At 39.6% G+C, this 12,938-nt stretch overlaps 1 protein-coding gene across 2 annotated transcripts in view; it reads left to right on the top strand.

The window, feature by feature from the left end:
- Positions 1 to 11,266, top strand: part of EDIL3 (EGF like repeats and discoidin domains 3) — a 1,821,558-nt gene extending 1,810,292 nt beyond the window's left edge. For both annotated transcript variants that reach the window (XM_069627581.1, XM_069627580.1), the window contains one exon: positions 8,183 to 11,266. In XM_069627581.1, the coding sequence (XP_069483682.1) occupies positions 8,183 to 8,332 (150 nt within the window). In that variant the 3' untranslated portion in view covers positions 8,333 to 11,266. The remainder of the gene's footprint in view (positions 1 to 8,182) is intronic.
- Positions 11,267 to 12,938: the final 1,672 nt, after the last annotated feature.

Genomic DNA, 12,938 nt, shown 5'->3' with positions numbered 1-12,938 from the left:
GAAAAAGACAAGAAAGGCATTGTGCAATTGTACAATATTGTTGCACTAAAAGTAGAGGGGACACTAGATCTGGAAATCTGAGAGAGTGGTAGTTATTCACTCTTCTTTTGTTTAATTCAGTTGGAAAGTGGCATGATGGCATGCATGGATCTTTTGGAAACAAATTAGTGATTAAATGTCATGCTCCAGCGAAAGTAAACTGGAAAAAGGGGCGGGGGTACATTTGTTTACCACTAGTTTTTCTAATCCTCATTTTACTTTAATACATTTGTATGGCAAAGTTGGGCTGTTGGACGTGCACTAACGTGTTCACCTCCGAGTTCTGCTAAGCCAAACAGATGCTGGTGCATTAATTCCACCATGAACTTTCATGCTGATGTAAGTGCAAGGGATTAGATTGAAGTCTGACTGAAATTTGCAGCTTGTAAAAGTAAGTGGATTCCATACGAATCCATTGTGAACGCTTTCAGCAAAGACTATTGCAAAGGTGGATTTTATACATTTTCATTCATGTTGTGTAAAACTTAAGATTTCACCTATGTTTTACTCTTCAAACAGATAGTAGAAATGAGGAACATTGTACTGCATGTAGTTTTTACTCAATTATACCCACAGAGGTGGCCTACTCCATCCAATTATCATGGGGTTCAAACATAACCCTGATTGTGTGTAATACATACATTTTAGTAGATTGCTATTTGTTATATCACAGATACCTTGTTGCAGAGGAGGCTCAGAGGCTGACGTGTTGGAGCAGGTAAGTTTATTCCATGAACACAATACAGAAATTAACAGGGTGACTCTTAGAAAGACCAACCACATATCCTGTTCTGTTGCTGAATCAGCAAGTTATTAAAACAATATGTATTCATGAATCAAAATCACTTAAAATCAATACAAAAATACAAATATTGCACATAATTGTGATATGTGAAACATATAAGACAACCAAAGGGCACTTGCACATACAATTACACACGTAGAACCATAACATTGCTATTCCCATTACAGTTGTCCTCTCACTGAAGATGTACATTTGTTCTGAGTAATCTGAAGTAGACCAGTGTCTTAACGCTTGACGTGCCTTATCAAGGAACCGTAGGCATGGCTGTAGTCCCCATTGCACCACCTTTGTAATGCATGGGTTTTAACTACTCTCTTGGTTTTTACAAGAAACCTACAAAGATCACTGGTGAGCTCCTCTGCAGATGATATCTCATTGCCGTTCTCATTGGCAATGGCTAAGGAAGTCTTTAAATAAGCAGATAGACCATTTTGGTGATTTAGTCACATACATTTCCATTCTGTTTTTTGAAACAACTGCACTCTCAGGAATCCATTGATAGGACACCTTAATTGCTTCAGTCCTGATGAAGGCCACAACAGTGGGAGAAAGATCACAAGTGAAGCTTTGGGGGTCGAAACACTGTGTGTCGACATTTCTTCTTCACAATGTTAGGCATATACATTGTTCAATAGGCCACTGATGTGGACTCAGAATAAATTGAAATCTCCAGTGAAAGGACAGTGAAATGGGTATATCAACCTGGGGTTCCCTATAATGTGATGTTCTTCACACAATAAAATGTTTTTTAACTACTGGTTTGATGTTGATTCCTGTGTAGACCACTGTTTCATAGTTTTTCATGTGTAATTGTATATGTGATGTCAATTGTATGTGAAGTAGATTAAGGAAGTGTTCTTTGGTTGTCTTTTAAGTCTCATATATCATAATGATTTTTATTAATGAATACATCGTTCTTTAATAACCTGCGGATTCTGTAGCAAAACTGGACATTTGGTCGATCTATCTAAGATTCATCCTAATCATTTCTGTATGATGTTTGTGTAGAGGAGCTTGGGAGATCCAGACGTTAGCCAGGCGCTCCTTATGTAAAGAAGTTTATTCCACATGCATACTTCAGATACAGGGTAAACTTAAGGGAAACCATTTACTGTTTCATCCTCTACAAACCTAGCTAGGATCATAAGTGGCAAACCAAATATTCGAGAGAGGGCTCATGCTCTCTCTCTTTGTACCTTAAATATAACGTCATTTATACCTGATATAAATAAACGGCAGATGTGTGAAGGACGACAAATACTACATGTCCCTGAACAACAGAGCACATAGGGAATGATTACAGACAGAGGAATAACACTATATGAACTTCATACATAGAACGTTCCAATGACCACTATTTTGGACTAAATAGGATATTTCAGATCTGGTCATGCATTTTAGAAGTAAGCTCACCCACTACTATCTGTCAACTTCATACAAGTAATCTCTTATTAAAACATGCATTTGCACATATGTTTATAGTAGCCAATCGAGGTGTTATATTATTAATCAGCAATCACAATTAGCTAAACATGAGGAATTGCCATCTGGCAATGTTGTAGAAGCCCTGGCTTTTTTATTTGTATTAATTAATAACATGATGTGGGCATGTCTATCCTAGAAAGGGTGATCTGCCAACCAGATCCCCCTTTCATAACTTGCATAAGCTCCATGCCAAAAGTGTAGTGTACACCAGTGCACTGCTACATTAGTATCATTGTCCACAGTGCCTGCTCTCCAGTGGTACAGAACATGTTCAGGAGTCACAGATGCCCTAAGACAGCTGCATTGACAGCCACGTCACTTCAGCACAGGAGCTGCATTTAGAATAGGCAACTCTTGATAGATCTTCATTGAGCAGAGGCATAGATGGTGAAGAGAAAAGGACCAAGGACTGATCCTTGTGGAGTATCGATAGGGAGAGGTTTGGAGACTGGATTTACTGTTGCACCCATTTTGCACAAAATGTTTTAATTTTATAGTATGCACACTTACCACAAATCTTCCTACATTCGATGTTTGCACTGTTAGTGTAGCAGGGCAGCATTGTGTTATGCTTAGTCAGCACAGCATATTCAAAATGATTTTTTTTCTACGTAAGATTAAGTACCCGGTCAGAACAGATTCTATTACTCTAGTTATTCTCTAAGTTAGCAAGTTAGTCTGATTCCACTATGCCTTGCTTGCATTGCTATGACACACACTTAGGTACCAATGAAGCACTGAAACACTTGATTACATCATGGCCAGTAAGAACATTAAGGCATGTTTCCATTACACACATGTAAAACTCAATAGAGAGATGTTTTCCGACCCAATTAGCAATGCATTATCTGCTTCATTGATGGCATTTAGCACTCCAGAATAACATTCTAGCACAAAAAGTCTTGTTTACATCATGATCAGTTCGAACTGCAAACTGGTTTCCCTAGCGTTCAGTTAACACTGTTGTTCTTGCATCCATGATGTCTAGTTAAAGCTGTAAGGCCTAATTCACCTATGACAGGTATGACTGCAAGTCCTCAATCCATTAGGCCAACTTGGCACTGTAAGGTTTGGCAACATTATTCCATGTAATACGCATCAAGCATACAGCATAAAAAGATGGTCTTGGCTCCAGTGTATGTCTTTCAGCACAGCAACGAAAGGTTACTCTTATTGGCCATAACATTTCCCTCTTTCTCTTGCTTTGCATTTTACCGAGCTAATGTGTTTGGATCCTGTTGATGATGAGGTTTCTTAATCCACCTTTCCTCTGCTTTGGGGGAACCACAAAATGGCTTTGTTTGTGGTTGGTACCCTATACAAATACAATACAATATGATGATTGTTGCCCAGTTAGCACTGCAAAATCTGATTCTTATAGGTGCTATTATTTTTCTCAGGGCTGATTTCATTATTCTCAGTTAACATTTCAAATGTTTAGCCCACTATATGCACACGCTTGGTACCATCCAGGCCCTTCATTACATAAACATGCAAGATCTACTCCATTGAACACATCCACAGACCTACACCCTTCTTTGCACTAATCTAGTCCTCGATGCCCTGTGCTTACCCGAAGCTCATGTTTTAAAACAACCATACATTTCCTTTGAAAGCACCAAGTTAAATCAAAGTTTGAAAATATTTTTTATTTCTATTTATTGAAAAGAGTTTGCATGTGCAATTTGTGAAAAAATATAATCTTCCCAATACATAATTTTACAATATGTAAACATTAACATAATGGGGCACATGCATATGTTTCACCAATTGTGGCTTTCTCGCGGCAAAACAGACCCTTATGATCATATAGTTTCATCAAACAATAGATGTTCATATTTGTCATAATCAACTTCTTTTAACCTACATATAACACCTGAGTGAAATCATGGCCAAGTTTCAGTTGTGCATGTTACCCAAATATTTGCTTTAATTCTAGAGTAGAATGACACTAGTGGTCATGATCATTCATCATATTTCACTTGAGTACATGTTTACACTATCTTGATTTGAATTCTGCTTGTGTCTTAACAACACATCATGTCCACAGTGTCCCAAATGTTATCCAATTCCCTTGTGCCACTGTCAAATTGTTTCCATTTCCTTATGTGGAGACTTATAGCTTGAATAATTTAAATCACTTTCGTGTGTCAATCTAGAGGCGTGAGAGGGGAGAGAGATGAAGGGAAACATGAGAGACTAAAATTATAATGACTTAATGTCCCTCCCCTTAAACTCATCTGGTTTGACAGAAAGTTATTTAAATTAATCAAAATATAAATATCCACATAGGGAAATGGGAAAAATGGAAATGGGAACAAGTTGACATTCAAACTTAACCCATCCAAGACCAAATACATCCTCCCTGGTCCGGCCACTAAACAACAGCTTGTCCAACAATGGCTCAATGACATGTGCCTAGAAAGACTCTCAGAGTCAGCAAAATCCTTAGAGTTCAACAATAACAGCAGCCCGTCATTCCAGAAGCACATAGCTAAGAAGGCCCAAACGGACTGGCTCCAAGTTTCCAACATTCCCATAATCAAACACTTCATCCCGCTTCAGGTCTTCTGGACCGTAGTGCAGGTCCTCGTGGTCATGGACATTGATAAGGAAAATGCCCTTCTGAGGGGGCTCCCCGCCTCTCACTTTACTCCCCTACAAGCAATCCACCATGCTGCAGCATGCTTATTACGGGGACACAGAACGTTGAGTGAATCGCCCCATCCTACACAAACCACATTTATCTTGTATTTATTTATTTATTTGAATTTATAAAGCACACAGTGGCCCTAGGGCATTGTGGCGCTGTTACAGAAGATTCACTTGAATACAGATTGCACATAAATTACAAGGTACAGAGAAGTAATACAAGTGAGTATGTTCCATGGTTGCAGGGGAACTACATTATGTATGTTCTAGTTGAACAGCTTAGTTTTCAGTGCTTTTCTGAACAAGGTGAAAGAAGTTTCTTTTCTAACGTTGAGCGGTAGTGCGTTCCAATTTCTAGGTGCAAACACAGAGAAACTGATGCCGCCAGCTTTGGTTCTTTTGAAGGTTGGTACTGATAGTTGGTGTGAGTATTTTTCACATCTAGGTCTGTTTCCAGATACCTGGTGAATTTGTTCTGACAGGTAAGAGGGGGCGTTCTGAGAAAGACATCTGTGGGTGATGGTGAGGGTCTTAAACAGAATGCGCTCCTTGACTGGAAGCCAGTGGCCGTCGTGTCTGGCCTGAGAAATATGCTCCCTCCTAGGAATGTTGAGAGCCGCTCTGAGCCCATTGTTTTGTGTTGTTTGCAGTTTGTTTAGGTTTTTGGATGAGGTGCCTAGGAACAGGACTTTACAGTAGTCCAGCCTTGCACTTATGGTGGCTTTGGCTATGTGGAGGCAGTTATTGGGTGAGAGGAAGGGTTTAACTGCATTGATGATTTTGATTGTGAGAGCTGATGAGGATGAGATGGCACTGACTTGTTTAATTGATAGTGTGGAGTCAAGTTATACACACAAGGTTTTTACTGCAGTAGAGACGTGATTACAGTGTTCTCAATGTTAGAAGTGTGGTATTGGCTGTCAAGTTTATTCAGAATTTTCTGGGGGCCTACCAGTAGGATTTCTCTTTTTTCACCATTTGCCACCATCTCCCTGGGAGTGTCGAGGTCTTGCTCGTAGGAGCCAGAGAGATGGAGGAGCATGTGCGTATCATCAGCGTAGTTGGTAAAAGCAATACCATTTTCATCTAAGTTATTAAATAGAGGTAGTGTGAATAGATTGTAGAGGGTAGGGTGGTGCATGAGCCTTGGGGGAACCCTCAGTCAATGGGTGAAGGAGTGGCAGAGGCCTGATCAGAAAAGACGCTCATGGCTCAGCCTTCCAAGAAGGAGGTCATCCAAGCTGTAGCTTCCCAGGAGAAATTAGCAGTCTCCATGAGATGTCTACATAGGATCTTGTGGTCGACCAGGTCGAAAGCGGCCAACAGATCCAGGAGAAGGAGAAGGGCAGGCTTGCCTCTATCCATTGTTTCCAATAGCTGATTCTTTAGGTCTAGTAAGGCCGACTCTGTACCATGACGTGGAGAGAAGCCGGGTTGCCTTTTCCCCAAGATATTGTGTGAATCCAAGTCGGACTGAATTTGCAGATATGCCGCTTTATCTAAGATTTTTAACAAGAAGGGCGCAGTGATGATTGGCCTGTAGTTGTTGGGGAAGTCTGGATCTAAGGTTGTTTTTTTTAGCAATGGTCTGACCCATGATTCCTTAAGGGAAGGTGGGACGTTGCCATAAACAAATGAGGCGTTGATGTAAGCGGTGAGAAATGGAGCTAGGGTCTCTGCACAGTCTTTAATCAGGCTGGCTGGACAAATGTCACCCTGACAAAGGGAGGGCTTAATGTGTCTCATGATGTGTAGGACTTCTGATTCAGTTACATCTTTGAAGGTAAAGGGGTGATGTTATTTTCCAGCAGAGTGTCTTTTGTCATTGACTCTGTGCCTGTAGGCATGGTTTCAGGCTTGGTGATCTTAGGCACAGCGTTTAGATGGTCCTTATTTTTTTTTTCCGGGAGAGTACTTAATTTGTGTAGCATGGCATGTTGAATGTTGTTACACCAAACCTTGTCTTTCACTATTTGTTGTGTAGAGGTTGGAGTAATGACAAGTTCTTTAAAAATGGCAAATAGTTCTTTAGAATGTGATTTAGCATTGTTGATCCTGAAGTTGTATGAGCAGGCTTTGGCTACTGAGATGGTCATTCTGCATTGTTTGGCAGTAGTTGTATAGGCTGCTTGTGTGGCGTATTGTGTGAACGGGTGGATTGCCATTTAGTGAAGGCTGCACATTTGACAGCTATTGTGTCGAGTAGTTCTTGGGTGAACCATGAATTGACATGTCTGACAGTTGTGGCTTGGCATTGGCTTCATCTACAGGCCAAGGAGCTGTTCAAGACTAAATGCCTCATCTGCAAAGCAGTCACGAGTAGCACAACAGAATATCTGAAAGCTAAGCTACATATATCTGGTGGTAGACACTCCTCATGCATCGAATCGCCCAATGCAGCTCAAATCAAAACTCACCTGCAAAGAGAGGACCTGCAAACAATCCTTCCCTTGTCATGCACCCACCGTTTGGAACACGATTCCATTATCGGCTCAGAATGCGCTCAAAATTCCCCAGTTTCACAAATCTCTCAAAACGTGTTATTTCAAAAACATTTGATCAAAAGACTTATCAAAATGGATGCACAGGCCGACACACAGACCGTAGCTCACAGTACTGTGCTACTGTTCAAAGATGGCAGCCTAAATGCTGGCTATCAGACCGTGAACAGCAGTCTACTGCTCGCTATCAATGTCTGTGCTTTAAGCAATAGAATACAAATACAAATCTCTTTCTCCCTTGCCTCATCCTATTGCTAGCCTTAATCTCCTTCTTCCGTGTCACACTATTGTGTGCATCATGTCTCTAAACACTTGTTCTCTCCCTTTTGCCTTCTCCTTCCATTCTAAATGTATTCACTACTCTCCCTAGTGTCTGCGCCACCCCCTTTCTTTCTATCTTTCTTGTGATCTTGCGTTGTCTACCTCCGTTTTCCTGTACACAAATCAAGAAATGAGAAAATCTAAATGTGTTCTGCTTTCAAACATGGTATTTCAAAGACCACGATTAATTATGAAATATATACAATTCTGCTCAGTTTAGAGTCCATGTGGGTCTTGATTCTTCGGGGGGGGGGGGAATAGAAAATGTCCACCTGGATGTTATATTGTTATCATTTGCGCACTATTTGCGGACACGCAGGGTGATTTTAGCATTTACAAATACGGCATTCAATAATCCTTTCTTTTTTTCCCCTCCAAGGTATTTCAGGGCAACTTTGACAACGACACCCACAGAAAGAACGTCATCGAGCCGCCGCTTTACGCACGCTACATCCGCATTCTCCCTTGGTCCTGGTACGGCAGGATCACTTTGCGAGCAGAGCTCTTGGGCTGCACCGAAGAGGACTGACCTGGACCGACTCTTAACAACGCATTCCTTGATATTGCTAAACTTTCCATAGAATAAACTGTGCAAACCCTTTAGGAAATAAAATGGTCTTTCTTGAGCCAGTGCTCACTTTCTGGTAGGCTGGTAACTGTTTCATAGCAGGTGGTCCGCGCCTAACCTTTCCATGGCCCCATCAGATCGTGTCCCTTTAAACCTGTTACAGTATTGTCCCTTGACTGTGGATTCACTTTCTCGTGTTCTACTCAGCTGTTCGCACTGGTTGAAATGTGTGGTACTGGAGACGGAGGGCAGCGTCGTTTTTGCAAGGAAGGGAAACTTGGCATGGCAGAGCTTGCTTCGCAGCGGCAGGAAGGGTGCTTGCTTGCCTGGCGCAAACGGACATTCACACTGGAATCGTACCTGTAAAAGTGATACTGCAGTGTTAGCAATAAGTTTTCTCTGGGATGACTGCATTATCTTAATTGTTTCCCTTGTGCCTAACAATACCAATAGCTCTCACTGAGGACAGGCACCATGTGTGTGCTGCACCTCTTTTACACACTACCTGTCAGCATTGTCTTCAAGCACCCGAAGACCCGGGATTCATGGCCGTGTCTCTCATTACATTCTTTTGCGCATGCCCAGACCACCTGTTTTTGTATGTCTACTCACCACTTTCAATAGGGGCTAAATTAATCAATGAGAAAAAACAAATTTTCGATAAAAAAATATTAATTATTCATTTAAGTTGCAACTGTGCATTTTAAAACGTGTAAAATGCCAGGCACACAGCAACACAGGTTGTCTGGTTTATTGCACGCTTTCTTCGTATTAATAACCGTAAAGGTAACTTGAGAACGTGCAGGCGAAATATATCACATTCAAATCATACAACTCACACACAGGTTTTAGAAATTAAAAAAAAATCACACAAATCAGCAGCAGCGTCAAGAGAGGGATGCGCCAAATGCAGAAGTGAAAGAAAAATGCAAAAACGCCAAATGCAGAAGGGACAGTTTTAAGTGAAAGAAAAATGCATAAACGCATGTAGGTGCATCGATTTTGCAAACAAATGATAAAGTACAAAAATAAAAAATAAACGTTCACCAGTTAAGGCAAGAAGAAATGTCAGCAACCATTAAAAAAAAAACTTAAAAAAAACACCCCAGTGTTGGTTAATATTATAAAGCAAATATTGAGTAATGCACTATGAAAGGACCCAAATGGCCTTGTGTTATACCCGTATGCTATGCGCTGAGCACGTATCCAGACAACGTTACTATAAATGAGAATTCAAGCATGGCAGATGGAGGGGCCATATTGGATATGGAGCAAATTAATAACAATAAACTATTTATTGGCATAGGAGCTAGGGTCACATCAAGTTTGAAATGACATGCCCCCCATAAGCAGGCATGCCATTTATGATCTACCACGATGCCTCCGGGCTGCTGCGCGTTCTACAAATGTGAACAAATAAATAAACAATAAAATGCTTTCCTTAGAGATCAAGATGGAATTCCATCATGTTTAATCAAGGGACCAATTAAGGTAATGCGTGTGCAGTATGATACATTTGAAGTCCCATGCAACACTTTATTATTTTGTTGTATTATGTACTGCATAAATAATACCACTAGACTGTTAATGTCTTGTCTGTGCAACTGTGTTAACGGCATCCTGTGAAGATGTGCACTGTATTCGAATGGATCCTGCATTTGTATTGAAGAAAGTCAACAAGGTCAATTCACTAATGTCAATTTCAAAGAGCAGATACTCCAGGGCAGGCAGAGGGTTGGAGCAGAGTTGGTTAGCCGAGGTACCCGTGTTTTGCACTTTAGACTCCGCCCAAGTTGTTTGTGGGGGTGCTGTGAACGTTTTTTGTTGGCTATTTTCTTTTGTATTGTGCTGTTGTTCTCCAATATATTTTTCCATTGATTATTTATTGTATGGAAGAAGTTGTAATCAAATGCTAATATGTTTAAAATTGGTTTTTATTTGCTGCTAAACAGTAGGTGCTTCTAACTTTGCACATTCACACGTTGTTAAGAAATTAACGTTTTGCGGAAGATGTAGTTTTGGAAGCAGAGCCACAATCTCTAGAAATAGCTTTTGAGCAGCTGATTCGTTTCGGAGTTGAGAATGCAAAGAAAGAAAACAAGATACTGGCCCCAGAAATTCATCAATGTCTGACGTCATGAGTAGGAGGAACACACTCCACTTTGCACCCTTTGACCCATGCTGCAGGTGACTTCACGTTTGTTCTATCTGTTTGTGTGTGTTATTCTGGCGTTCCATTCGTCCCAATTTTGCCGCACTGTTTTGTGTATCAGTTGCCAGATAGATTTGTTGAAGGGATACAGACATGCTGATATGTCTATCAATTAACACAATTGCCCTTGTAAAATAATATTCACTGAAATGAAGGCAGGTTTTAAATGTGTCTGCAGGATTCTTTTACTTTTATACTCAGCCTGCAGGATAACATGTACTTTAATTAAGGGTATTCTCACAATTAAATTTCTCGATCAAAGCTGAATTCGAAAGTGGCTTCGACCTACAATTTTGTGGGTCAATACATGTTATTTTTATAGCATGAAGGGATCACAAAGGCACAAGGCTTAGTTTTAGCTGTAATATACTAAGGGCTTATAACAATACTGATTTGTTGGTTGACTTTCTCTTTTGGAATGATTGCATTGAAATGTGTGAGCTTTGAAGACTAAGGGTACTATTGGAGGAAATCTGCTTTCAAACAAAATGTGGAGTATAATGTATATTGCTGGCTTCCTATGTGTCAGTAAATGCAAAATGATCTCTGACACATGACCTGTGCAACCCTTCAAGCTGGGTAATATTCAAGTGTTTTGTATATAATTAAACTCATGTAGATTGATGTAAAATCAGTATGACCTTGTCTAGTCTTCAAACTTACAATAAAAGTTAAAGAAAACACTGGTACTTTATTGAAAATAAATGTTTTCTATGAATAAACTTGGATTCACAAATGGATGCATGTACTAAATAAAATTAAATAATTGAACAGGACATACAGGAATGTGGAATGACATTTAGGAGTCAACTCACGTATAGTGTACTATACAATGTTAAAAACGTTTGCTTCCCAATTATTTGTTACTTATCTGAAATGATGCACACAAGACTAATATGTTTTTCTTTAATATCAAACATGGTTTACTTGTAGTATTTTAAATGTTTGTATATGTATAAGCCACTGGCAACAGTTATGCAAGATGTTTTCATCAGGTGACATCTAACTCGGGGGAATTTTCCACCCACCCCAAACTAGGCGCACATCATTTTTATTAAATCAAGTTCTTTTTATGAACCTGCGACCACCCATTTAACAATATTGATTCTGTAAAACCTTCCTCTTCTGTCGGGTAAAGAAGCACACAGGGTTGTACAATAAGTCTATTTATTAAGAAAATAGAAATAAAAGACTCAATTTAAATATCAACCGATTATGCATCTATAAACGCCCAATGTGAAATGGGCTTGCAATGAATAATGAACAATACACTGGTCATATCAATTTTCTATGCTACGTTTACTTGAATGTGGACTTTTAAATCTTACATCATATGCACAATTGAATGTAACCTGATCGCGCTACTGACATGCATTGAACAGTGTATGAGGACTGAGAATGAAATAGTAATTTTATAGGAAACCAAATTAGTTCAGAACATCCCTGCCTATCTAATTCTCTCTACTTCCCCTTAAGCGAAAATAGATACCTCCCCTCCCACTTTACTGAGTGGACATGTCAGATTTTGAAACCGAATTCTAGAAAACTCACTTTAAACACCAGCTACTTTGTATTCCTGCATGTAAATTGCTTACAGAGATAGCACAGGGGCAATGTGCTTGTCATGGAAGCAAGACAATGCTGAGCAGCATGTGTTTGAATTCTGGTCCTGCGCTTAGAGTCTGATTTCCGCTTAGCGGCTAGACCCCGACGTGGAGCATGGTATAAGAAACCAATTTATTTATGTTAAAGGAAAACATGTCAGTTTAACATGCGTGTTCGCTATATTCCCTTCAATGGTGCCTCCATTACTTTACAGTGTAAAAGGGTACCTTGTCATTTTAAAAGGGCAACTTAAAGACAGGACAATGGATAGAAGTTAATTACCCTTTCCCCTTTGTCATGAAAGGTTCAGTACCATTAAAAGAACTCTGGTGATGTAACGAGTACATTATTCAATTTACATTATTGTTCTACGTATGCACACAGTGATTATTTTTTTTAAAACATGTTTTTTATTTTTATTTAAGTGTCCATGGCTCAAACAAGCATGCCTTTTACACTAAGCCAAACACGGTATTACATATGCATATATAAACAAAAATGAATGATTGTTAAAAACAACATCATTAAAATACAATATTATCACAAATCAAAACATGATGCATTCCATCAAACCTATACAATATACAAACAATATGGTTTAAAAAAGGCTTTAAGAGCTATAGGGTAAGCTGTTTTGAGACCTGTTCTCAAGCATAACACTCTGCAGGAGTAATTACCAATGATTCAGCAAATAAGCAGTATCCTAAAACTGATCACATTCAGGGCTGCTGAAGGGACTCAAACATTTTC

The sequence above is a fragment of the Ambystoma mexicanum genome, chromosome 6p, assembly GCF_040938575.1.
Source record: "Ambystoma mexicanum isolate Mex_15411 chromosome 6p, UKY_AmexF1_1, whole genome shotgun sequence".
NCBI lineage: Eukaryota > Metazoa > Chordata > Amphibia > Caudata > Ambystomatidae > Ambystoma > Ambystoma mexicanum.
The sequence above is the reverse complement of the archived record's forward strand: the minus strand, read 5'-3'. Positions and strand labels throughout refer to the sequence as shown.